Source organism: Lithobates pipiens, unplaced genomic scaffold (assembly GCF_037356315.1).
Source record: "Lithobates pipiens isolate NorthernLeopardFrog02 unplaced genomic scaffold, aLitPip1_a1.2 Scaffold_23, whole genome shotgun sequence".
NCBI lineage: Eukaryota > Metazoa > Chordata > Amphibia > Anura > Ranidae > Lithobates > Lithobates pipiens.
Window position 1 is genome coordinate 169,175,191 of NW_027507785.1, and position 27,489 is coordinate 169,202,679.

At 43.6% G+C, this 27,489-nt stretch overlaps 1 protein-coding gene across 2 annotated transcripts in view; it reads right to left on the reverse strand.

Moving 5' to 3' along the window:
- Window positions 1-26,221, reverse strand: part of SLC25A38 (solute carrier family 25 member 38) — a 43,025-nt gene extending 16,804 nt beyond the window's left edge. Inside the window, exons 1-4 of one of the 2 annotated variants that reach the window (XM_077452589.1) lie at window positions 25,937-26,221; window positions 20,437-20,518; window positions 16,284-16,463; window positions 2,083-2,251 (exon numbers count right to left, since the gene is read on the reverse strand). In XM_077452589.1, coding sequence (XP_077308715.1) covers window positions 2,083-2,251; window positions 16,284-16,463; window positions 20,437-20,518; window positions 25,937-26,127 — 622 coding nt within the window. In that variant the 5' untranslated portion in view covers window positions 26,128-26,221. The remainder of the gene's footprint in view (window positions 1-2,082; window positions 2,252-16,283; window positions 16,464-20,436; window positions 20,519-25,936) is intronic. The other variant, XM_077452588.1, reaches the window with a different exon arrangement.
- Between the last annotated feature and the right edge of the window lie 1,268 nt (window positions 26,222-27,489).

A 27,489-nucleotide genomic window follows, 5' to 3' on the forward strand; every position in this document is an offset into this window, starting at 1 on the left:
TGCCCTGCAGCCCAGTCTCCAAAGGGAGGGAATCATGCTCTGCTTCAATATGTCACAGTACATGTTGGCATTTGAAGGGCCTCCCCAGGACCAGCTGGCTGAGGTCCTTGTCCCCTTTTTGACCATGTTGGCATTGACGGTTCCCTCAATGAACTGGAGCTCCCCAGGGCCAACAGGTCTCATGTAGCCCCAGCCCATGACACTCCCAACCACCAAACTTGACTGTAGGCAAGACTTGTTTTTGTACTCTTCACCTGGTTGCCGCCACACACGCATTACCCCATCTGTACCAAATAGGTTTATTTTGGTCTCATCACACCACAGGACATGGTTCCAGCAATCCATGTGCTTAGTCTGCTTGTCTTCAGCAAACGGTATGCGGGCTTTCTTGTGCATTATCTTTAGAAGAGGCTTTCATGCAGACCAATTTGATGCAGTGTACGGCATATGGTCGGAGCACTGACAGACTGATCCCCCGCCCATTCAACCTCTGCAGCAATGCAGGCGGCACTTATGCATCTATTTCCCAAAGACAACCTGGCACTGAGGATGCGCACTCAACATCTTTGGTCGACCATGGCGAGGCCTGTTCTGAGTGGAACTTGTCCTGTTAAACCGCTGTACGATTTTGGCCACCATGTTGCAGCTCATTTTCAGGGTCTTGGCAATCTTCTTATAGCCCAAGCCATCGTCACGTATCGCAACAATTCTTTTTTTCAGATCCTCACAGAGTTCTTTGCCATGAGGTGCCATGTTGAACTTCCAGTGACCAGTAAGAGAATGAGAGCGATAACACCAAACTTAACACCTGAGACCTTGTAACACTAACGGGTCACATGACATCGGGGAGGGAAAATGGCCAATTGGGCCCAATCTGGACATTTTCACATAGGGGTGTACTCACTTTTGTTGCCAGTGGTTTAGACATTAATGGCTGTGTTTTGTTATTTTGAGGGGACAGCAAATCTACACTATTATACAATCTGTACACTTACCAGTTTACATTGTAGCAAAAAGTGTAATTTCTTCAGTGTTGTCACATGAAAAGATATCAAATATTTACAAAAATGTGAGAGGTGTACTCACTTTTGTGGGATGCTGTATATACACACATTGTAGAGGGATGCCTATGAAACAGGTTAAAATTACAGAAAAAGTGATTCATGGGATATATGGTCCTCAACGGATTCTTAGATTGGCAATCTAAGGTAATACCATAAAATACTTCAGGGTAAAGAAGGCTAGTTCTTTACCCTGTATTGGAAAAGCCCGTTCCGGAGCTGGTTTTATCGAGAGACTGATATAGCTCTGGGTGGAACAGACTCAAGTCCTTGGATCGCAGTTTAAATGTTTTCTTTTCAGGTCTTGATTAAGGCAGCTGGTCCTAGCTCTCAGGAAGAGAGCGTGTCTCCATGTGAGGAGGCAACAACGAGCATGGCCGATTATCCCCGACTTTGGATACATTTATTTACATTTGTAAGGACACATTATTATTATTTAAGTACTTATACAGTGCTGTCAATTTATGCAGCGCTTTATATTTATATATATATTACACACATTGTACATTCACATCAGTCCCTACCCTCAAGGAGTTTACAATCTAAGGTCCCTAGCTCACATTCATAAACTAGGGCCAATTTAGACAGAAGTCAATTAACCTACCAGCATGTCTTTGGAGGGTGGGAGGAAATCTGAGTACCCGGAGGAAATCCACGCAGGCACAGGGAGAACATGCACACACCAGGCAGGTAGTGCTGTGTTTGGGATTCGAACCAGTGACCCTTTTTACTTCTAGGTGAGAGTGCTGACACTTACTAAAAACCAAGGACTGGTCAGACTACAAACACAGTAAGGCTCGGTAGAGCAGAAGTTTATTTTTGTTTGATGGCAAGATGCCCTTTTCTTCTGTTTGGGAATATCCTGTGGATTAAACATGATGTTTTCCTAAAGAAGCTATGAGATTGTCCCTGCATTGAGTCTGATCCACTAAAACATATATACACACACACAGTATTTTTTATAATATATATATATATATATATATATATAAAAATTAAAACACTGGTTTCTAATACTTACGCTGAAAAGCAATTTTTTTGGCTTGGGTGTAAAACATCAGATAGATGCCTGAAAAAGGAGCATCTCGGAGCAATGTGGCAGTGAGACCACTAAACAGGCCACGAGCACCTTCAGTCCTGTATATGCTCCCCATTGCACCAAATACACTTTTATAGTTGTAGTTACCACTCTGAAAGAGAGTAAAGAGAAAATCTTTAGCATTTTGAAAGTAAAATTCAAACTGCGCTTTAAAAAAATAAATAAAAATGCTTTTTTCTTAATTATTTTACCTTTTTACGCTGTTTAAAAAAAAAAACCCACATACTGTCACTTTTATTCCTATTACAAGGAATGTAAACATCCCTTGTAATAGAAAAAAGCATGACAGGACCTCTTAAATATGAGATCCGGGGTCAAAGAGACCTCAGATCTCATACTTATCTTTAAATGGCTATGGGCGGAAGTGACGTTTTGACGTTACTTCCGTCCTGCAGTGATATGGAGACGGGTGGGGGCCACCACCCCCTCACTCGTTTCCATACAGGGGACAGACGCGATCGCCTCCTCCTCTGTGGACGGCTCCGGTAAGCGGCGGAGGGCAGTGGATTACGGCGGGAGGGGGGCCCCTCTATCGCCACCAATGAAAGTGATCTCTCGGCAAATCTGTCGCAGAGACCACTTTTATCTTAAACCAGACTGCCTGCTGAAGACTAGGATACCGGGGTTATAGCAACTAGCTGCTGCCATAACAACAATATCCTCCTTCAATGTACCGACGTATAAAGACAGTGGGCGGTCTGGAAGTGGTTAAAAAACAAATGCTGATATAAACGGATGTAAATGAATGATCATCCGTTTTTCCATAGAGATGCATTGATCCATTTTTGATGTGTGAAAGGTGCCTTCATCTCTAGTTATCATCTGGAACAAAAAGCAGAAAGAATAAGCAAACTAAATAAATTGCACAACTTGCTGAAACTTAATAATCCAATGTCTCATCCTGTGGTGCCTAAAGAGATTCTCAGCATTGGACAGAAAAAGGCTAGGGTTTGGGGGTAGAAATAGGCCAGGGATAAGGCAAGCAGTGTTCAAATGCAGAACAGAAACACTTAAACACTAGATTAAAATTCTAAAGATCATCCACTGTCTGATAAGATTTTAACTATAGAGGTCTAGCATAAGAAAAGCATATTGACAGGGGCGTGGCTTGAGCTCGGTGGATGATGGCTGCCTAGTCTTTTAGCTCCGGCTGACTGAGAGATTCTTTAGCCTCTAAAGGAGGATTCCTAAACCCGACTCACCTCAAGAACCATGGGAACGTCTTCCCGCAGCTCGTCGGCATCCCGCTCCAGATCTCCTAGAGAGCATAACGGGCGCACGAGCCAGAACATCCCTGAAATGTTCCGGAGCCAGGCCAGCAACATGGCGGCGCCACGAGGCGCCTCACAAGCCTCAGGCAGATCTCATGCGGCACGCCAGCGAAACCCCCCGGAGGATGAGGGCATTGTACTCACGCCACAGCAACAACCGAGCCTACACGACCTTAGATCGGTGGCCACCGATATTAAAGAGACTCTAACCGCGGCCCTCACGGCGGCAATCTCGGATCTCAGATTGGACATTCAAGCCATTACAGGAAGAGTGCAGGAAGTGGAGACTGTTATGGCGACTCATTCCACAGTGCTTCGCCGTTCCTGTCAAGCGATTGATACACATACTTTGCAGCTGAGGGACCTCAACCGTCATATCGAGGATTTGGATAATCGCGGCAGGAGGCACAACCTCCGCATACGTGGCTTGCCTGAGACCATCGATGCAGACCATTTGCAAGTGGAGGTAACATCCCTCTTTAATGACTTACTGGACAGGCCTTCATCTACCCCGATTGGTATGGAGCGTATCCACCGCGCTCTACGCCTGAGGGGTAAAGAATCCGACCCTCCTCGAGATGTAATTTGTTGTGTGATTGATTACCAGCTGAAGGAGGAAATTCTAAGGAGGGCTCGTGATGCTAATCCGCTTACTCATAATGGGGCCACTGTACAACTGTTTCAGGACTTGTCAAACATCACCTTGCAGCGTCGTAGGGAACTGCGCCCACTCCTGGAAGTGTTGCGGGCCAAGGGAATCCCCTATCGTTGGAGGTTCCCGTTCGGCCTATCTGCATCTGTCCACGGCCGCTCTGCTCTCCTCAGGGTCCCAGAAGACCTACGCTTCTTTTGCGAGACGCTTGACATACCGTTCATCGCGGTTCCGGACTGGTATGCGGATTTCAGACCGGCGGCATTTAGACGATCTGCTCCGACCGACGAGGGAATGGATACTCAAGATGCACGCTCCAGGAGGAGAAGATCACCCTCGGAGCCAAGAGAACATCCTGCTGCTGCTGGTTCGCAACATACTCTAAGTCCGACTAAGGCTCCTCATCCCAGGAGAGCACGTCGAGACCGCTGAGGAGCGATGCTGAGAAATTTCTCCGGCCTGCTTAGTTGCCTGCATTGCGGACTAGCCCCGCTGACCCGGTTAAGTGCTCACTAGAGCCTGTTTTTGCTCTGCACTGTGTTAATCCGGATTTGAGACCCATTACCTTGGCCTCCCAAACGTTACATTTAAACTGAGTAATATCTAATGGATTTTGTTTCACCTCTCCCTGACAGTTATATTTCTCCTTCCTCCTCCTCTCACTGTCAACTAAGTGAAACAATATATAATTCTCTATCTAACTTGGATTTGTTCTAGGTCCCTTTGAATTTGTTGTTAACCTTTGCTTTCATAGTGAAATTTTAACTGCTTTTATTTTAGAACAATGATGTCATGGGGTATCAGTTCGGATCAGATCACCCTCCATGCGTTCATGCTCATATTCTATTTGTTCCACCTGAGGGCGCTTTTGCTTTGCTTCTCCCTAAAACTCTAGAGCTATGTGTTCTCACTAGATTGCATATATAGCAAACTGGTGAGCATATGTAAGCATTTGTAATTGATGGAGTTCTATCCCCCAGCTTCTTCCATTTTACCGTGTGTTCCTGTTATATCCTCATGGATTTAACATGGGAGGGCCTCCACACGCACCCGATACCCCGGGACAGTCTGCCTGATCTCCTATTGTTTTCAACCCTCGGGGAATAGAGGTTCATCTATACATGGCACTCCTGGTGGCCCTTTGTTTGGCAACATAAATGATTGGGCCCACTGGGTCCTTACTTATTTATTTATGCACCTCCCTCTTTCCCTCTTCAATCCCCTCCAGCAGGTTTTAATATAAGGCGGTTTATTTCTGGTATGTTAACGACCGCCCTGTTCTATCTTCCACAGCGATAGGATGTTCTATCTGTCATGTCCACCTTGGGCTCCCTCTTGCTAACTAGCAGTTCATCCCTTAGCTTTCTGAGGTTTTCCAAAACCAAGAGGGGGGGGAGGAGAGGAGGGGGAAGGTTGGGGGACCCCACTTCCTTTTCTTTTTCCTTTCCCTCTTCTTTTGGCTCTTTTTCGGCCCAAATTTATGCTCAATAAGCATACATACTGCTCCACCGTTTACGTGGAACTGGCCGAATTACTGCCGCTCATCATTATTACGCACCGCACTTAAGCCCTGGGGTGTTAGCGAGCCTTTAACTACCTGCCCCTCATCGGGTTTAGCTTTCCTCCCTTAAGCTATTTTCTAATCTTTCTCCAGTCGGCTATTGCTGGTCCTTAGTCGTCACTGCACCACTCCCCGCTGTATCTAGCCAACCCCGCACAGTGGTCCTATTATTTGGGTTATTAAAAATATTGTATTAATCCCCCCCACTGCCTCATTTTGGTATACTTGTCAGGGTTCAGACTCTCTGTTCCCCACTGATTAGCAAGCAGGATCTTGCTAATAACCAATTACTTTACCTTTATCTTTTAGTGGTAGTCTTTGTAAATTGTGTTTACTGGTTCTGCTGATTAGTCTCCATTTTTCATTACACCCCATATCCCTCCCGTTTTTTTTTTTTTTCCTCTCGCACCAGTCCGGTTTCCGGACTCTTGTTCTGGGCCTACAACTCTCACAAATTACACTTGCTCCTCACCTTTATTAATAGAACGTCATCAGGTTATTAGGTATCTTATACTGTTCCTTTCACAATGGCAAAACCGCACTGTAGTTCTAACAAATTACTCACTACTATAGTGTCTATCAATGTTAGAGGGTTGAATTTGCCTGAGAAGCGATCCCAAGTTTTACTTGGGCTCCACAGATACAAAGCAGATGTGGCCTTTCTCCAGGAGACGCACTTTAAGACGGGGTCTATACCGAAATTTTCTAACGCCCGCTTTCCTACCTCTTTTCATGCTACTAACCATGTGGCGAAAACTAAAGGGGTATCCATCTTGATAGCGAAACACTGCCCATTTCGCCTTAAGGATACTTGTATTGACAAGGAAGCGCGATTTCTTTTTGTTAAAGGCACGCTTTACGGTAAACCAGTCACCTTTGCCAATATCTATGCACCCAATGTTGGTCAAGTCCCGTTTTTCAGTGCGACTCTTCGAGAACTTGCCGAATTTCAGGAAGGCATGTTAATCATGGGAGGGGATTTTAATGTCCCTCTGAACCCTTCCCTCGATACATCCAATGGGGCTTCCTCTGTGTCTTACATTGCACTTAAGAAGATTAAGAAAAGATTGCGTGAACTAGCTGTACATGATTCTTGGAGAACGTTAAACCCCAATGTCAAAGACTTCACATTTTATTCATCTCCTCGTAATAAGTACTCCAGAATAGATTACATGTTTATTTCGCAAGCTGACCTGCCCTCAATACGCGCCACTTCGATACACCCCATGTATTTTTCAGATCATAATCCGATCTCATTGACTATAGAGGTAGCACATTCTATCCCCAACAGATCCCCTATATGGAGACTGGATCCATCACTTCTTACAGATGAAATTGTCACCTCTAACATAACTCAACGACTGAACCTATACTTTCAAGAAAATTCCTCACCAGAGATCACCCCTATGGTGCTTTGGGAAGCACATAAAAGCACTATAAGGGGAGAACTCATGGCAATCTCGGCCAAAAGGAAAAGGGATAGAATTGCACACATTTCCAATCTATCAAAGCGGATACACGTTTTGGAAACTGCCCATAAAAATTCTCTAGCATTAGCAGCCCTTCCAGAGTTACTTCAGGCCCGCAAGGAGCTTCTAGAGACACTAAATGTTCGGATAAGACGAAACTATGCCCTCGCAAATAAAACCTTTTACGAGTATGGCAACAAGGCTGGTAAATACCTAGCCAGGGCACTCAGAAAGAAAAAAGCAGATATGACCATTCATTCCATAGCTGACCCTCAAGGTAAAAAATTATCGGCCATTGATCAAATTGCAAACCAATTTGTGCACTATTATTCCAAACTATACAATTTATGCCCTAATACATCCCCCGCACATGCTACTTCTCGTCTTCAGTTGATTGAGGACTTCCTTGCTTCTTACGCCCCTGACTCTCTTTCAGAAGACGTCGCTTCAGACCTGGAGCGACCCTTATCATCAATGGAACTGGATACAGTTCTCAAACAATTGAAACCTGGAAAGAGTCCGGGTCCGGACGGGCTGACGACGGGGTATTACAAGACTTTTATAGATTCCCTTAAATCACACTTTTTGAATGCATTTAACTCTCTGGCTTCTGGTTCTCTCCCTCCTAGAGATCTTCTTACAGCCCACATCTCTGTAATCCTCAAACCTAATAAGGATCCTTCCCTAGTGACTAATTATAGACCCATTTCCTTGCTAAATGTGGACCTAAAAATCTATGCTAAAATACTTGCTAACCGTCTCTTGCCTCTCCTGCCAGACCTGGTCTCCTTAGATCAGGTAGGATTTATCCCTGGCAGAGAGGCAAGAGACAATACAACCAAAGCTATCAACATTCACCATTGGCTTTCAAGCTCCCAACAACAAGGCTTCTTTCTGTCCCTTGATGCGGAGAAGGCGTTTGACAGGGTAGCCTGGGACTATATGTCGGCGGTTCTCAAAAAGATGGGTTTACGTGATCGCATGCTGCAATACATCTTAGCCCTTTATTCAGTCCCGACAGCGATGGTGCGGGTTAATGGCACCCTGTCGAACGCCTTCTCCGTGTCGAATGGAACGCGCCAAGGTTGTCCCCTCTCCCCCCTGATATTCGTATTGACTCTTGAACCGATGCTTCAACGACTACGAGCCAATCCTGACATTAAAGGAGTCACAATAGCTGATACTACATATAAACTTGCCGCCTTTGCGGACGACATCCTCCTTTTCCTGACAGAGCCCCACACGTCACTTCCCAACTTACTAGCAGATTTTGCCACCTTTAAGACTATGTCTAACCTCCAGATTAACTTTACTAAGTCAGAAGCCCTGAATGTCTCTCTGCACCCAGCTGATCTCTCACGATGCAAAGCAAATTCCCCTTTTAGATGGGTAAATGACGCCATCACTTATTTAGGAATCAAACTCCCGACCCGCCTGTCCAACTTATACTCTTCCAATTACATTCCCCTGCTCCAAAACATTCAGAAGGATCTTAAAGCTTGGTCGTCTGGAATGTTTTCTTGGTTTGGTAGGGCGGCCGTATTGCAGATGAACATCCTCCCACGCTTGCTTTATATTTTTCAGACTATCCCCATTCACGTGCCTCTGACATTTTTTGCCTCATATAGGGCTGCTATCAGTCAATTCTTGTGGGGTAAACAACGTCCCAGACTCAGCCTTGAGAGACTCTCCCTTCCCAAATTGAAAGGTGGTATAGGATTGCCAGATGTAGCCAAATATCATTGGGCTTGCCAACTAATACGTATCATTGATTGGAATGTCCACAGGCGTTCGAAAGCTTGGACCAACATAGAACAGGTATTTGCTAGACTCCCGCTGGGTTCACTACCTTGGTTGGCCCCGAATCACACCCCCCAACTTTGTACGCAACACCCGCTCATAGGAAGTACTCTTAAAGCATTTCAGAAGGCATGTAGACTTCATCGTCTCTCCTCGCTGCAGAGCCCACTGACCCCAATTAGACAAAATCCAGACTTTCCGATAGGTTTATCTGCGCTTTTTATGAATGATTTTTGGCCTTTTAATGAGCTTCAGGCCCGGCACTTTTTTGCCAATGGGCAGTTTCTGAATCTCTCAGATGTTCCCTCGAGAAGTCCGGATCTACCCTGTCCTCTCTGGACGTATTTCCAATTAAGACACTTTCTTAATGATCCCCACAAACGTGCGGATTTCTCTAGACCACTTTCCCCATTTGAGTCCTTCTGCTCACAAACGGAACAGCAAAGACACCTGATCTCTAGCGTGTATCCCCTGCTATTCTCGACTCATGACTCTAAATCCAACATAGCCACCCAAAGTTGGGAAAGAGATCTTTCCATCAATCTCTCCTCTGCAGAATGGGAAAACATTTATACTCTTATCCACAAGGGATCCATCAATGTGACAGCCCAAGAAAATGGTTTCAAAATTTTCTCTAAATGGTACAAAACCCCAACCAAGTTGAACAAGATCTCCCCATCCATCCCTTCCACTTGTTGGAGATGTAGTGAGGGTATTGGCTCAATGTTACACATTTGGTGGTCCTGCCCTAGAATCCAACCCTTCTGGAAAACAGTACACAAAATTACTACTGATGTCACGACTTATCATGTTGACTTTTCTCCAGCCCAAATGCTATTGCATTATTCTTCCATTCCCTTCCGACATTACCACCGCTCACTTGCTTTACACCTAATTAATGCGGCAAAGATGTGCATCCCTGCATTCTGGAAATCCACGAAAACTCCTACGACAGCAGATTGGTTTCGGCGCATTTCCAGAATTGCTGGGATGGAGGAGCTCATTCATCAATCTAAAGACACTGCTAATAAATATAGGAATGTTTGGTCCTGTTGGACTCATTTTAAACTGTCCAATGAATATAAACTTTTACTCACAGATGACCCAAACACTGCTTAGATGTGTGGGTGAGGAGCATAACGCCTTATCGTAGATATTTTGTATACCCTTCTCACTCCCCTCTTTTCCCCTTTATGTATCTTTATTTTTCCCCCCTTTTTTTTTTTTTTTTTTTTCCTTTCTCCTTTCTCTCCCCGGTTTTTCCTACACCCCCTTATCCTTTATGCGGCTGAGTTACCGTTTTCTTTCTAGAGGTCTCTTAAAGAGGGATCGCTAGTGGTCCGTGACCGCATCCCTCCATCTTCCTTGCTGTTACTGAAGTGACTCAGTGACCTCGAGTTCCTTCTACTTCTCTGGTTCCATTAGTTATGTTTTTAGACGCTTTTGTTCATTTATGTTATAGGCAGAAGCTAAAATATGTCCACAGACAAGGTGCATGTCTATATTTCCTATTCCCTGCCTTTGTGAGTAGCTTACTGTTAGACTTAATCAGATATCAGATCGATTACGTTTTATTGCTTCACAACCTCTTCACCTGTGATGCTGTTGGTGAAAGAATGTTTCTATGATATGTGCTTTCGTTCTTCGCACTATGACTATTTTGCCTTATGTATTACACTGTAAAGGCCATGTCTTATGTTTTACATATACTGTATGCTCATTGTTTGTTTCCAATAAACCTTTTCACTTGGAAAAAAAGAAAAGCATATTATTGGCTAGGCATGTGATAAAAAGGCGAATGTCTTACATGCTGCATACTTATGTAGCAGAAATGATATTGGAACGAATTACTGTATATATTACCACGCTTAGAATGTTAACCAATGTGAATTAACCAAATCACTGGCTGCTGCTAAGGTACTGAACCTTTAAATTACATGCATAGGCGTTTTGAGCGCTACCTAGTTACATAAAAACAAATCTCCACTTTCGTACTCGTGATTAAAACATTTGCAATAAGCAATTAAAAAAACTGATGTAAAAAATAAATAAAAATAAAAATAAATAAAATACATAAACGTGTGTCATTCATAAAATTAGTCCATATCCTTGTATCTTCATACATGCAGAGTGTGATGATTGACTGTGCATTTTTTAAAGCGCCAAGTGTTGTCTCTTTAACCACTTCCTGACCGCTGCACGATGCTATACATCGGCAAAAAGGAGTAAGTGTACATCCCCTTTAGGAAGAGCCACGTTCTCTGTGAGTGTGGGTCCCGCAGACTATGTCCGCGAACGTGTCACGGAGAGGTAGAACAGGGAGATGCCTTTGTAAACAAAGCATTTCTCCATTCTGCCTAGTGTCATGACAGAGATCACTGCTCTCTCATCGAGAGCAGTGATTACTTCATGTGTGTTGAAGCCCACCCCCCCCCCCCCGTTAGAATCACTCCCTAGGACACACTTAACCCCTTCATCGCTCCCTAGTGTTTAACCCCTTCACTGCCAGTGTCATTTACACAGTAATCAGTGCATTTTTATAGTATTGATGGCTGTATATATGACAATGGTCCCAAAATAGTGTCAAAAGTATGTGATGTGTCCGCCATGTCACATCCACGATATCATTTTTTTATATTATATATTTTTGCAGATCGCCGCAATTACAAATAAAAAAATGCTATATATTTTGTGCAAACCAATCAATACACGCTTATTGCGATGTTTTTATTAAAAATATATATATATTTTGGGGGATATAGCAAAAAGTTAAAAAATATAGTTTTTTCCAAAATTGGCGCTTTTTTTGGTTTATAGTGTAAAAAATAAAAACCGCAGAGGCAATCAAATACCACCAAAAGAAAGCTCTATTTTTGGGAAAAAAAGGAGACCAATTTTTTTTTTTTGGGTACAACGTCACACGACCACGCAATTGTCAGTTAAAGCAACGCAGTGCCGAATCGCAAAAAGTGCTCTGGTCAGGAAGGGGGCAAAACCTTCTGGGGCTAAAATAACACACTTACATTATATTGTGAAACTAAAGAGTCTGACCAAACTGACAAATGATAAATTAACACATCAAAATCCTTAAAATATCAATACATTTAATACAGATTTAAAATCAGTTTGCAGACAGACAGCTAAATGAAATCATCAAATGTGCAGTCATTATCAATGCTAAGGCTCCATGCACGCTGGGCTTAAAGTGGCTGTAAGCCCAATGTCATCCTTTCTAAAACTACTGCCATATGGGTTATCTATAAGGATATACATGCTTCCTGCATGTATCCTTATCTGTCAAATGCCTCCCCTTTGTCTATGAGACCCAAAAAACTGCATATTCTGTGGGTGGGTCTGTTGTCTGGAGATCGGTGGGTGGAGTCGTGATGTCAGTAGACTTCCCGCCCACCTCTACACTCCCCTTATCAATATGCATATTGTCCTGTGTGTTTCTTACATTAACTTCTGCTATGATCTCTAACATCCAGTGAAAAGACAGGAAAGTAACCACATGACTTCAGCATGCCCAAATATGCTGAGGTGGGGAACATCCAATTCTGGCAGAGCAGCAGAATGAGTGGGAGGGAATTAAAAAATAATACATGTCTCTCAGGCTAGTGCACGAGATATGTAAATCACCTGTCACTCACAGCAAGGGGGAGGATTTGACAAAGTTTTTCTCAGTTTGTCAAGATTTATCTTACTGAACAATAAAAGAGGATTGCTCAGAGATGAAAAAACTCTTTGTGGCAAGACTGGGCTCAAATGATAGGAAATCTTATACTCTACATTATGACATAAAAAAAATAATAATAATCATTTTGCGTTTACATCCACTTTAAAAAAAAGCAAAAACAACAAACCCCAGCTCCCTTGGCAGAAAAAAAAATGCTAAACTGTGTACAAAAACACTTGTGAGCATTTTTTTCTGCCAGGAAGCTCCAATCAAAAAGACAAACCAGAAGGGTTTTTTCCTATCTCTAAACGCCAAGCTTAAAATATGCCTCCAATCGTCTAATGTGCATGGACACATAGGACAACATTGAGCTGCTTGTACAGGGAAAACAATAAAAATAAATAAAAAAAAAAAAAAACCTCCTGCAGATGCAGCGATTTTTAAGCCTTATAGCTTTGTGGTGCTTCTAGTAACATCTGAGGTTAACTGTAAAGAGCTATTTTGTTTAAAATCTAATGTTTACATCTGGAATGTCTTTGGACAGACTTTCAGACCTCAAGCACACTGGACGTTTTTACAGCTGCTGTTTTGGCTTTAGATGTTTTTTCTACAGTCAAACTCTCCAGCATGTTATTCTTTGTGTCCATGCACACATAGGCTGTTAAACTGTTTTGGCTGGCTTGTTTTTTGGCTGTAATAAAAAAAAAAAAATAAAAAAATAAAAAAAAACACCACCCAAAACTAGTGGGTCCCGAGAGGTGTTTTTCAGCTGTAAAAACGCTCTAACGTCAAAAAACACTGATAAATGCTCAAAAATGTGGCTCACCAGCAGTTAACGTTTTTGATCCCACTGGAAAAAATATATAAAAATGCTGAAAAGCTCACTGCAAAGTTACTGGCATTTTTATAGCATTATTATTAGAGGTCGACCGATATGGGTTTTTCTCTGGCCGATGCCGATACCAATATTTAGAAATCGCCACAGCCGATGGCCGATATATGATGCCGATTGTTTTGGGCCGATATGTTAGGCCGATTTATTTATTTTTTCCCCTTCATCTCATAAAATCTAACAGTTAGACACCTTTCCCACTGGGGCGTTTTTCAGGCGCTTTAAAATAGTGCCTGTAAAGTGCCTGCAAAACGGCTCCCCTGCAGTCTGTGTGGAAGCCCCGAGTGCTTTCACACTGAGGAGATGCGCTGGCAGGACGTTAAAAAAAAAGTCCTGCAAGCAGCATCTTTCGAGTGGTGTATACCGCTCCTCCACCACTCCTGCCCATTGAAATGAATGGGCACCGCTGCCTAAGAACCTGCAATGCGATTTGGCAGCGGCACTTCACGGGCACATTTAACCCCTTCCTGGGCCGCTAGCTGAACTATAAGTGCCCCGCTAAAATGATGGTAAAGCGCCGTTAAAAACTGGCAGCGTTTTACCGTCAACGCCTGCTCGCTCCAGTGTGAAAGCAGCCTTAAGACCCCTTTCACACCAGGGCATTTTGCAGGCGCTATAGCGTTAGAAATAGCGCTTGCAAAACGCCCTAAAGAAGCTGCACCATTGTGTGTAGTGTGAAAGCCCGAGGGCTTTCACACTACAGCGGTGCTCTGGCAGGACGTAAGAAAAAAGTCCTGCCAGCAGCTTCTTTGGAGCGGTGAAGGAGCGGTGTGTTTACCGCTCCTCCACCGCTGCTCCCCATTGAAATCAATGGGGCAGCGCTGTAATACCGCTGGCAAAACGCCGCTATTGCGGCGTATTGCCGGCGGGTTTAACCCTTTCGCGGCCACTAGCGGGGGTAAAAGCGCCCCCGCTAGCGCCCGAAATGCGCCGCAAATCCGGTGGTAAAACGCCGCTAGAAATAGCGGCGTTTTACCGCCCACGCTATCGGCGGTGTGGTGTGAAAGGGGTCTTAGTGATACAGAAAATTTCTTACATTTACTAAACAAAACAAACATCCAAACAGTTCACTTGTATGTATAATTTAGAATATATATATATATATATTTATTACACAAAAACAGGTAATCAAAACTTTTGGATGAAAAAAAAAAAAAAATGGGCTAACTTTACTGTTTTTTTTTTTTTTTTTTTTAATCTGTGTATTTTTTCCAAGAAAGTTTGAAAGACCGCTGCGCAAATACTGTGTGACATAAAATATTGCAACAACCGCTATTTTATTCCCTAGGATCTCTGCTAAAAAAATATATATACGTTTTGGGGGTTCCAAGTGAATTTCTAGCAGAAAATACAGGATTTTTATTTGTAAGCATCAAGTGTCAAAAAAGATTTAGTCTTTAAATGGTTAAACTGAGAACTCTACACACTGAGTTGAGTTCATTCATTCAAGTGTAAACATTGTATCTTTTTGATCTTTTCTTGGCAGACTGCCCAGAGAGGAGACAAGTTGCTTCACTCAAGTCTCCAGGCAACTTGCACTGACTTCTATTACTGAAGTCATTTGCAAGTTGCGCTGTATATATCATCAGCCTTTTTTAACAGCACAATCGGCCGATGCCGATTAATTAAAAAACGCCCAATATCGGCCGGCCGATCTCTAATTATTATAATGTCCAGTGCGCTTGAGGCCTAAATTTTGTTCAAAGTTTTTGTTAAATTGTAATTGAAAAAAAACAAACAAAAGGGAACCAGCCCGTAAACAAATACATGCTCCAGCAGAGAACATTTTGTAGGTTCTATATTAGAATAAACAGCATTAAATACAACTTTTTATTTTGCACTGGTCTTACCAAATGCCGATACAACTTTTTTGCTTGGGGCAGACGAAACACCACAATTGTAATACTGAAGATGGAGACCTGCTACGCCTGCTATGAAGGTGTTCTAAACTAGTAATATATTGAAAGGATGTGATTACTGTTATTGACCAGACCTATACAGTACAAGTCCCAATTGATCGACTGATATATCTCCTTGGGGCACTGCATGAGGAACTGTATACCCCCGCTGATTATATAGCACCTACCCAGCTTCTATACCTTGCCTGGAAATCAATAGCAAAGTATTGGTTTTCCCAATATCCCCCTACCTGCTGTAAATGGACTGAACAAGTAAATTCCATTCTAAGGAAATTAAGATAGGCACATCTACAGAAGCCAAAAACACAGTTTCATAGAAGCCACAACTGGTTTAACCTATACAAAACCTTCTAGTACAAAAAGGTATTGAGGTCCAAAATTAGATGAATACACTTGTCCTACCTGGGTACGGTAACCAGGTGTTAATTAAAAGCTTGGTAGCCTTTATACAGAGGTCGGTGAAATACTGCCACTCTTTAGACAAGCTTCTGTACTGCTTGAAACAGAGCAGTAGCTCTCCGCAGGAGGGAGATTAAAGCATTTTAATCTGTTGGGTTGATGCGAGACAGAAAATCTAGCATTCTCTCAATACCACAGCCTGTGTCCCACAATCATAAAAACATACAGAGCCAGATGTCTGCAAACATCAACAAGCATCCTTTGACCACTGTCTGCAGGTGGGGGCAGACCTTTCCAAGAAAGGCTTTCAGAGGATAGGGCTTGGACTTTATCAATTTGGAGAACTGTAACCTAATTATGTAATGCACCCACACAGGGAAATCAAAGTGTCTACACAAGACTCATGTCTTAGCAAGGGCCCCTGGAACCCTGTAGCCTGGGCCATCAGTTGCACTAAAATCAATTAGTGCAACTTGCAACTCACCTCATAACGTGTCTTTATGACTGTGAAAGGTAACATGCAAACTCCTGCCACAGTTCTCGATCCTGCTCCCAAAAAAACGGATTCCAAAGGGCTGATCTCCTTGCCAGAGAAAAGCTGTTGTTTCAGCAAATAGAGGGTACTAAAGTAAATACCAACTCCAGGAATACATCGTAGAACTGACTGCAGGAACAAAACAAAAGGGAATATTAAAACATCTTCAAATCCAGCAATGTATTACACATTCAAATTATAAGGATCTTGGAATAATTGTACCTTTGATACAATTTTCCTTTAATAAATTCCCCCTCACCACTTTGACTGCACTCCATATGCTCAAATGCCTTCCAGCATTAGTCACTTTGTGGCCCTGCTAACTACTGCATAGTCTTTACAACAAAACCATCCTCAAGCATGTTGATGGCACTTACAGGTATAGTTTAGCCTTAGGAATAATTAGGATGGGGGGGGGGGGGGGGGTGGCAGTATGTATGCAAACTGTGCAGAGATTGGCAGCTACACACACTATTACTGGATTGAAGAGAAAGGTAAGTATTTAAGCTGGTGGGTTGCCCTCATGGGTTGGGTGAGGTTGATTAAAGGACAATTTGGTCCAAAGGGTACAGTTGCTTTTTAAAGTTGAACTCCAGATAGATTTAAAGGCACAAATTAATGTAGCTGTTTATTAATACATCATAAACTGTAGTCCATATAAGTTCTGTAAAGCATAGCTCAGAATGGAAGAACAGAACATGAAGCAGCACAAGATACCAGCATGTGCTGACAAGGGGCATGATGACAGGAGGAGTGACAAGATGAGCTGAACACGGTGCTGTTCCTCCTTCACTGTCCATTCACAGATTAGAGACGTCTTGAGACGATTCGTCTCGAGATCTCCGCTCTACAGACATCTCCCTCACCTTACACTCCCTGTCCTCCTGCACAATCAATACTTTCCTCTTTTGACTCAGCTACTATAGAGGAAGTCACTAAACTTTTTTCTAATGCCCACCTAACCTCCTGCCCCCTGGACCCTGTTCCTTCTCAAATACTACGGTCACCATCTGACTCAATCCTACACTCCTTAACTCATATCTTCAACCTCTCACTCTCTACTGGCATCTTCCCCAACCCTCTAAAACATGCACTAGTCACTCCCATACCAAAAAAGGCCTCAGACCCCACCAATCTTAACAACTTAAGACCCATCTCTTTACTCCCCTTTGCCTCCAAACTCCTTGAACGTTTAGTCTACAACCGACTGAGCAACCACCTCATTGAAAATAACCTTCTTGATCCTGGATTTCGCCCACAGCACTCCACAGAAACTGCCCTTCTAAAACTCACTAACGACTTACTAACAGCCAAAATCAAAGGTCATTATTCCATACTCTTACTCTTGGACCTTTCTGCTGCCTTTGATACAGTTGACCACCCCCTCCTCAAAAAAAAAACTCAATTTGCTTGGTCTCCATGGCTGCACTCTCCGTTGGTTTGAATCTTACCTATCTCATCGCACCTTCAGTGTCACTTACAACTCCACTTCCTCTTCTCCAACTCCTCTTACCGTTGGGGTCCCCCAAGGTTCTGTCCTTGGACCTCTACTATTCTCGATCTACACGTCCTCCCTGGGTCAGCTGATACCCTCCCATGGCTTTCACTACCATTTATATGCTGATGACACCCAAATCTATCTCTCTACCCCTCAGTTCATCCCATCAATCTCCTCACGCATCGCTGATCTACTAACAGACATATCAGTCTGGATGTCACACCACTTCCTCAAACTTAATCTAAAACCGAGCTCTTAATATTTCCTCCCCCACGTACCCCTTCGCCTGACTTCTCTGTCAAGATCAATGGCACATCTATCAGTCCATCCCCACATGCCAGAGTGCTAGGGGTAACCTTAGACTCCGAACTGTCCTTTCAGGCCCACATACAAGCCCTGTCCAAATCATGCCGTCTTAGCCTCCGCAACATTTCCAGAATACGCCCCTTTTTAACTAATGACACCACCAAGCTTCTAATTCACTCCCTGGTCATCTCTCGCCTCGACTACTGCAACTCCCTCCTCGTTGGATTACCTTTACACAGACTATCCCCCCTCCAGTCCATAATGAATGCCGCTGCCAAACTCATCCACCTTACCAGCCATTCAGTGTTCTCCACCCCTCTCTGCCAATCCCTGCACTGGCTTCCACTCACCCAACGAATAAAATTTAAAGTACTAACAATAATTTACAAAGCCATCCATAACTCTGCCCCCCGCTACATCACTGACCTAGTCCCAAAATACCAACCAAACCGCCCTCTACGGTCATCCCAAGACCTCCTGCTCTCTAGCTCCCTTGTCACCTCCTCCCATGCTCGCCTCCAGGATTTCTCCAGAGCTTCTCCCATCCTTTGGAACTCCCTACCCCAATCTGTCCGACTGTCCCCTAATCTATCCATCTTTAGACAATCCCTGAAAACCCTTCTCTTCAAAGAAGCCTATCCTGCTTCTAACTAACACTGTTTTACTTCCTCCATCAGCTCATCCCCCACGGCTATTACCTTTTGTATCAATTGCCCCTTCCTTTTTAGATTGTAAGCTCTAACGAGCAGGACCCTCTGATTCCTCTTGTATCAAATTGTAATGTAAATGTAATGTCTGCCCTCATGTTGTAAAGCGCTGAGCAAACTGTTGGCGCTATATAAAACCTGTATAATAATAATAATAATAATAATAATTAGGGTTGGGTTTTTGTTAGCCTAGGCTTAGAGTCAATGATCTGAGTGATGCTGGCTGTCAATAACTTAGAACACTGGGGACACCTAGTGGTAGAAAGGTACTGTGTAGAACAGCTCCAGTTTGAAAATACTGCAACAGCAAAAGCTCCTTTTCTATTTTATTTTTGGTTTATTTTTGACTACACTTCTACTTTGAAGGTAAACTCAATCTCCAAAATAAAAAGAGTTTAGTATACTAACGCTTCCACTCATCTGTGTTTCCCCTATAAGATTTAATGTTACAACAGAAATGTTGATCAGAAATGCATTTTTATGATACATGAATTTAAAAATGCATTATAGTAGCATTACATCCTTAAAAGGCGTTTTATATATTTTCAACATACATGGATGCCAACTGGTAAATTGCCCACGTGCTGGTGTGGAAATACTAACAATTTAACACATATACACACATTCTGCACATATACCATTGTCAAAGAAAGCATAAGATTTGTGTATTTCACAGAGTAAGGTAAAACTAACTCACCCCTGAAAAGGAGGTGGGATGACATTCCCAATATCAGCTTGCCAAGATGGCTTATGCTGGCCATACACGGTTTGAATTTCGAAAGAATTTTCTTTTGAAAATAGTATATAAGAATTTTCGTACGAATTTTGCAACATTAGTGGGCTGCAGCAACAGCTCATTTTCGTGCGGAAATCAAATTCGAGGAATCGGACATGTTGGAAATTTTTTCAAAAAGGAACGATTTTCTAATCAATGATGGGAGAATCGTGTGAGAAATGTAATAAGAAAATAAAATTTACGGAGAGAAAAGAAGATTCCCGGCCACGAAAATTATTTTCTGTAGCAACATGGCCCCCTCCTTAGCAACCAGCTAAATACAGTGTGTTTAAAGAGAAAAAAATAAAATAAAAGAGGAAGGTTTGAAAACGCAAAACACATCAAGTGCAGCTGCATAGATGTAAACCTAGACTTAAAGAGAACTTCCTTTAGTGTCCTGATGACAAGCAGTTTCATCTGAAAAACTGAAGGAAAATCTCCTACAGCAGACTAGTAAAGGCTAGAACCTCTGCCAAGTTTTTATTGCCCTCTTTTGTCCCTGTTGCAGATTATTTCCCCACTTCTTGTCTGGCTAAAATGTTATCACCGATAAGGGAAATTTGCTTTAACAGTGCCCGGAGAGGTGGGGGGGGGGGGGGGGGGGGACACACACACAACACCACCACAGGGGTTGTAGTCTTTCCCCACTATTCAAAAACCAATGAAAGTCTGTGTCTGAACATATATACACTTTAATGCATACATTTGATCAGCCTGGTACTAGGAAATTCAAATGAGCTTTGGTGCAGTCTGGAAATAAATGCTCAACTGATCCTAGTGTGTGTGTGTGGTACAGTAGCATAATAGCGTATTTACCGGAGTGACTCCTTTCCATAGTCCAAATAGGTTTTCATTACGAATTACTTTGCGAAAGAGTTGGAACATTCCAACACGGTTCCTAAAGAGAAGCAAATTATCAGCTTCAATATATTGTGAATTTGAATACAAAGAATACAACTGTTATTGAAATTAGTTCCATATGGTGTTTAGCTAAAGAGTAATAAATGTTTATTTTGCGCTGCATAAAATATTTTTTTCTTTTTATGGTAGCAAAGAGGTGCACCAGGTAAGCCACTGATATAACTTTATAAAAATAAAGTACAGAGAACTGAAGTTTAAAGAGGAACTTTATTTGATGTTTTTTCCCCTCTTACCTTATTTCTTGTTATGAACAATCCACACACTCACCTGACCAGCAAAGCTAGCATTGTTCTGCTGTGATTCACCATGCGAATGTCCTGTGCCACCATTGTCAGCAGTCAGCTGCTTTTTTTTTCCAGCTCCCTCATAACATGCTGCTGCGTCCGTCATCTTCAAGATGCTGTATGGAACCTAAAGCACCCTGGGATATTTGATGTGCATATTCCATGAAGACTTCAGAGAGCAGGTGGTGGCTGGGGGGGGGGGGGGGTTTGCACATGGTAAACTAAGTGCACTTGCGACAGAAACAATTGGGTACCGTCTGTGGTACTTTTCTCGTTTGCACCAACCTACAATTTTTCAGGACACGCTTTCGGGGTATGTCCCTTTTTCAAGGTCCAAGCAATATAGCTGAGGGTATACCCTGAAAGCTTGTCCTCAAAAATAGTCTGTTAGTGCAAAGAAAGAATAAGAATCAAAGACAGTACTCAATTTTTTCGCAAGCACCATCATAATCAAGGACACTTGAGGAAGACAAAGACCAATGAAAAATCCCATAGCACTGTGAACTCATCACGTATCACTGAGTCTTTCCCTTCTTTCCCTTTGTACCTTGTTAAAAATACTGGAAGACACCTGAACTTCAGCCTCTCCTGGGTGTAAGTCCTTCCTGTACAGCCTCTAAATGATATTGTTGGAGCCCCATGACGGTGGTGCAGGCCTGTCAAAGAAAGCTTTAAACAAGCCTTGGAGTAAGTGGTATTTTCCCTTTTCTTTTGCCTTCTTTTACTCTGTTAGTGTGTTCCCCTTACCCGTTTGTGGGCGTATGTCATTTCCAAGTTGGCTGCAGCAGTGCAAGTACACTGCATGGACGTCACAAACTAATATTGCCACTGTGGGCAGTTTGTCCTGGCTTACCCTTTTCCAAAAAGGTGCTGGGAGCCAAGGATGCGATCTGAGCATGCGTTACCACCAATATCATCACTGAGAGCCCTTTTCAATTGCATTTAAGGCATATGTCAATAAATGGTGGTGTTAATTTTTCTCAAGTACGCTGGATACTTATGTGATCATTGTCTGCAGATATTATTTTCCTTTTTATGGCATCCACCTGGGCTCTTCACATTGTTTGCTGTGGTATCACTGGTGTTGATTTGCTGGGACTGGGGAGTACAGGGTCTGGTGTGGCTCTGCAGGGGGTTTTATTTTATTTTTTTAAACACTGAACAGAGCAATTCCTGTGTTCTCAAGAAAAAAGCATTTTGGGATCGTGGCAGAACAAACATACATTCAAGTACCTTTTTCCAAATGGATATAGAGCTGTCACATGACCCAGATTTTTCCCAGCCTGTCTGCAGGGAGACATAAGCAGAAGGAGCTTCTAGTCCTCTGCTGCCGGTCACATGTTCAAAAAAAAAACCACACAACACCATCTTTTGGAATACAGGAGTAAAAATAATTAAGATCAATAAACAGTTTTAAATTGTCATACAAATACACACATATATAGAGATTTGTGATATTTTTTGTGTTTTTCTGGTTAGTGGGCATGGCGGAGGAGGCTGTTATTTAGCACTGTGTACACACCTCTGATGCTATAGCCACATGGGCTGCTTAGATGTGATGGGAAATACTCATCAAAGAAACTCATGGAAAACAGAGCATGTGCAGAGTTGTCACCACAGCTACAAAATCCCTAGCTGAACTGGGGACATGGACAGAAGGTGGAGATAGCCAGCAGCAAGATGAACCAGTTTTTTTTTTTTGCAGAATACAAATCTCATAATGACTGAGAATGAACAGCATGTAATACAAGATTTATTGATAGTTTTTTTTGGATGATGTGTGTTTGGTAACACTTTACCATAGTGCAGAGTTCTTCACCAAAGTGAGAAATGACATTTCTAGGGTCGTTGTGTACAGAAGCTTATAGGTTACCATATTGTGTTAACATTTACAGAAAATGACAGCACTGAAGAGGAAAGGTAAATTTTAATAACACATTAAATTACAATTTTGCTTGTGTAGCAATTGCATATACTAGATTATTACAGTATATATTTCAAAAGTGAAGTTACCCTTTAAGCTCTTGACAAATTTGTTTTCCTAATCATTAAATTCTTTTGCCATTCAATTTAAAAGTGGAAAGTCACCCAATCAGCTTCCCACTCAAATCGCCTAGGAAATCTCAGCAGAAGTTTGCCGCCACCCTCCCCCTTTTGCCTGTAGCCTTCTAAGATACGTCACAAGTCTTAAGCCTAGTACACAGGATTAGATTGTTGGCCAACTGAGCATCTGATTTTTGTCCAAAGGGCGTGTGCCAGGAACTTGTCTTGCATATTAACGCTACACAATTATTGGCCAACAAACACGAACGTAGTGACGCACTATGAGGGATTTCAGCTCTTGAGCGCCACCCTTTGGGCACCTTCTGCTAATTTCATGTTTGGTGAGCACTGATTCCGAGCATGCGTGTTTGTACTTTCAACTTTTGTGCGACGGACTTGCGTACTGACAATACGAAATTCTGACAACAGACTGTTGTCTGCCGAAAATTTACTAGCCTGCCATCCAACATTTGTTGGCCTAGAGTTGGACAACAATTGTCAGAAGGAGCGTACTAACATTCAGATTTTAGGACAACAGTCTGCCAACAATCATACCGTGTGTACGAGGCTTTAGAAGGCTGTGGGACCATTCACAAAACACAGCGCGGCTCACATATGCACAGTGGGAAGCCTGCTTTTTACACCAAAGATGCCGACGACCTGAAGACTGATGAAGAACTAGGCTCAGGCAGAATCTGCCAATTATGGGTGCAATGCTCAGCGGGCTCCAATAAATGCACAATTATTTTTTTTAACCAGCAAAGATCTGTGCATTTATTATTTTCTTTTTAAAGGTGAACTTAGCCATTAAGAAGTAGTCAGGGTCGGGTTTATATTGTCGCAGTGCTATTTTGGAGCAACTACGGGACAAGTGTATGACTCAAGCTGTATCCTTGCAGCAAGGGCACATTTACATAAGTGCTGCCCCCTGAAGAGCAATCTGCAGTGGATCACTTTTTAGAAAGTAGTTGACACGCTGTTAGGTGATATGTCTTACCCCTAAATGCCCAAGCCACCACATGCACTGAACAGGCCGCTGTCGCCCCAAACTACGTGCGTCCCCACAGGCCGCTGTCGCCCCAAACTACATGCGTCCCCACAGGCCGCTGTCGCCCCAAACTACGTGCGTCCCCACAGGCCGCTGTCACCCCAAACTACGTGCGTCCCCACAGGCCGCTGTCACCACAACACGCTTTTTCACAGGCGGCTGTCACTGCAAAGACATTCTTCCCCATAGTGACCATGACAATGCCTTTCCCTGTGGAAAAGTCACCACTATGATGTGCTTCCCCATAGACCAGTGGTTCTTGACCTCAGTCCTCAAGTACCCACAACAGGCCATGTTTGCAGGTTTTTCTTCATCTTGCACAGGTTCAAATCAGAGTTAATGGCTTGGTATTTTGTACAGCTATTTTATCTAAGAGAAATTCCCAAAATATGGCCTGTTGGGGGTAGTTGAGGACTGAGGTCGAGAACCACTGCCATACACCACCGTCACAGCGATGTGCTGCTCTACAGTCACCACAATGACATGCTACCCCCACAAACTGCTGCCACAGCAATGATATCCGTCCCCACAGTCTGCCATTGTTCTGACGAGAAGGGTCCCCCCATTGGATAGTCTCCGCCCTATACTGCGCAGGCGCAGCACAGAGGACAAAGGAGAGGCCAAAAGTCTAAGATGAACAGCTGATGACTGCTGCCACAGCAACGATATCCTTCCCCACAGACTGCTGTTGTTCTGATGGGAAGGGTCCCCCATTGAATAGTGTCCACCCTATGCTGCACAAGCGCAGCACGGAGGACAAAAGGAGAGGCCGAAAGTCTCAAAGATGAACATCTGATCATCAGCGCTACACGGCGCCTGTGCACTTAATACATTCATCACATGCTCCCGACGTTGTAAGACACCACTTTGTAACAAGGCCACTCGCCTCGCTCGGCATAATTATAATCTGACTTTTTTTCCACTTGGATGGTGGGGCTTGAACCTAGACTCAGGGCAGAATGTAGTATTAAAGCGGTTCTTCACCCTAAAGGGGAAGTTCCGCTAGTATTATCCCTCCCCCCCTCCGGTGCCACAATCGGCACCTTTCGGGGGGGAGGGGGGTGCAGTTACCTGGATAATCCAGGTAACTGCACCCACTTCCGGCCAGACCCCTGCATCGCTCCGCCCCCCCCGTTGTGTTCTGGGAAACACACAGTTCCCAGAGACACAGCGGGGAACCAGCGCAGCGCGACTCGCGCATGCGCAGTAGGGAACCGGGCAGTGAAGCCCTCATGCTTCACTTCCCGATTCCCTGACAGAGGATGGCGGCGGTGGCTGCAGCGAGACGAGCGATCGCTCGTCATCTGCCGCCGACATCGCTGGAACCTGTGACAGGTAAGTGTGATATTATTAAAAGTCAGCAGCTGCAATATTAGTAGCTGCTGGCTTTTAATATTTTTTTTTTTTTTTAGGTGCAGCTCCTCTTTAAGTGCGCAGGCGCCGTGTAGAGCCGACGATCAGCTGTTCATCTTCAGAGACTTTCGGCATCTCCTTTGTCCTCCGTACTGTGCAAGCGCAGTATAGGGCGGACACTATCCGATGGGGGACATTTCTCAACAAGACACCGTCACCACAACATCCTTTGCCACCAAATGCTACACCACAGACACCTGGCACAATGGTGCGCTACCCTGAGGATGAGCTCCGGCGTATTCGCACACTCCACGTGCAGAGGCCGCCAGGAAGTTGGCAGGGCACTGCGCTAATCACAGGCAGTGAGACATTGTCCAGATGCAGGGCTGCAGAGATCAGGAAATGTCTCACTGCCTGTGATTAGCGCATCTCTGCACCGACTTCCTGGCGGGCTCTGCACGTGGAGTGTGCGAATACACGCCGGAGCTCATCACTACAAGCCACTCACTGCGTTCTCATAAAGCACCACTGTACAAAATGTGATTCTCCATACATAACAATGCACCTTCCACTGAATACAACCTGCTGTGTTATACCCATACTCCAGTATTGTACACATAAATCAGGAGGCCTCCATGTCTCCCCAGTACACATCGCATATATTTACCCCAGGGAGGAGATCTGCTGGGTCTGCAGCCGGGTTTTCACCAGGTCTAGAGGCTGGAAGAGAAGTGTGGAGCAGGTACCACTCAACGAGCCACACAGGAAAGCTTTAATGACCGGGTGTATGTGGGACAGGGAGCTCAGGCGATTCCCAGAGGCCAGCGGCTCCCCCGCCATCACTGCAGCGTTACACATAATCACAAACCTATGTGCCCATCACAACGACATTACTATCCGCATAACTTTCCTGCTAAAGGACCTTCGTGACATCACAGTCACATGACTGTCACGGCGGGCTCGTCACCAATACACATGACTCCGCTCCTCAGGAGGAGAGCTGTCTAGTAACATGTGCTTGTCATAGATAAGAGGGCGGAGGTCGAGTGCTTTGTATAGCGCATGCGCGATGTTCACTGAAAGGCAAGCTAGCGAGACAACTGGTTCTGAAAAAAAAGAAGGTATCTCTATTAGAATAATGTTTAACCACCTCAATATAGTGCACTTACATCCCCTTCCTGACCAGATCAGTTTTCAGTGCTCTCACAGTTTGAATGACAATTACTCAGTCATGCAACACTGTACCCATATGAAACTTGCGTCCTTTTTTCCACACAAATAGAGCTTTCTTTTAGTGGTATTTAATCACTAGTGGGTTTTTTATTTGTTGTGCTATAAATAAAATAAAACGTAAATTTAGTGAAAAAAATGCCTTTTTCTTTGTTTCTGTCATAAAATTTTGCTAATTAGTAATTTTTCTTCATAAATTTTGGCCAAAATTTATACTTCTACATATCTTAAAGAGGAAGTAAACCCTGATGGGTTTACTTCCTCTTTGATTCCCTGCAAAGGTAAAGCATAATGGACTACTATGCATCGCATAGTAGTCCATTATGTGTCACTTACCTGACACAGGAGCCAGCGAAGTCACCGCTGTCCCCTGTAGTCCGGAGCATCCATCTTTTTGGTGGGTCTCGCTGCTCCGGCACTCTAATTCGCCGGAGCAGCGATGATGTCACTCCTGCGCATGAGCATGGGAGCCGACACTGGCGGCATATCACCGCGATCTGCGGCTTACCCAGTGCACCTGCGCACCACTGTCTACGGCGCATGCTATTTCTTGGACCTACGGGTAAGCCTTAATCTAGGCTTACCTGTAGGTCAAAGTGGTTTGTAAGGGTTTACAACCACTTTAAAAATAACCCAAATTAGTGTATATTATTTGGTCTTTGTGAAAGTTATAGAGTCTACAAACTATGGTGCCAATCACTGAAAATTGATCACATCTGATCAGGCCTTTAGTACCTCAGGTGTATCTCATTTATTGAGACACTTAGCCTTCGTACACACGGTCGAAGATTCCGACAACCAAATCCGTCGGAGTAATTCCGACGGATTAATTTCAGAAGAGGTCCAGAAGTGATGTTGCATACACACGGTCGGACTAAGTTGTCGGAAATTCCGATTTTACATAACGTGATGATGTTATTTCGTTACTACGGGACTACGTTCAGGCTAGTAGCCAACAGCTTTGGTCTAGGAACTTGATCTGAGCATGCG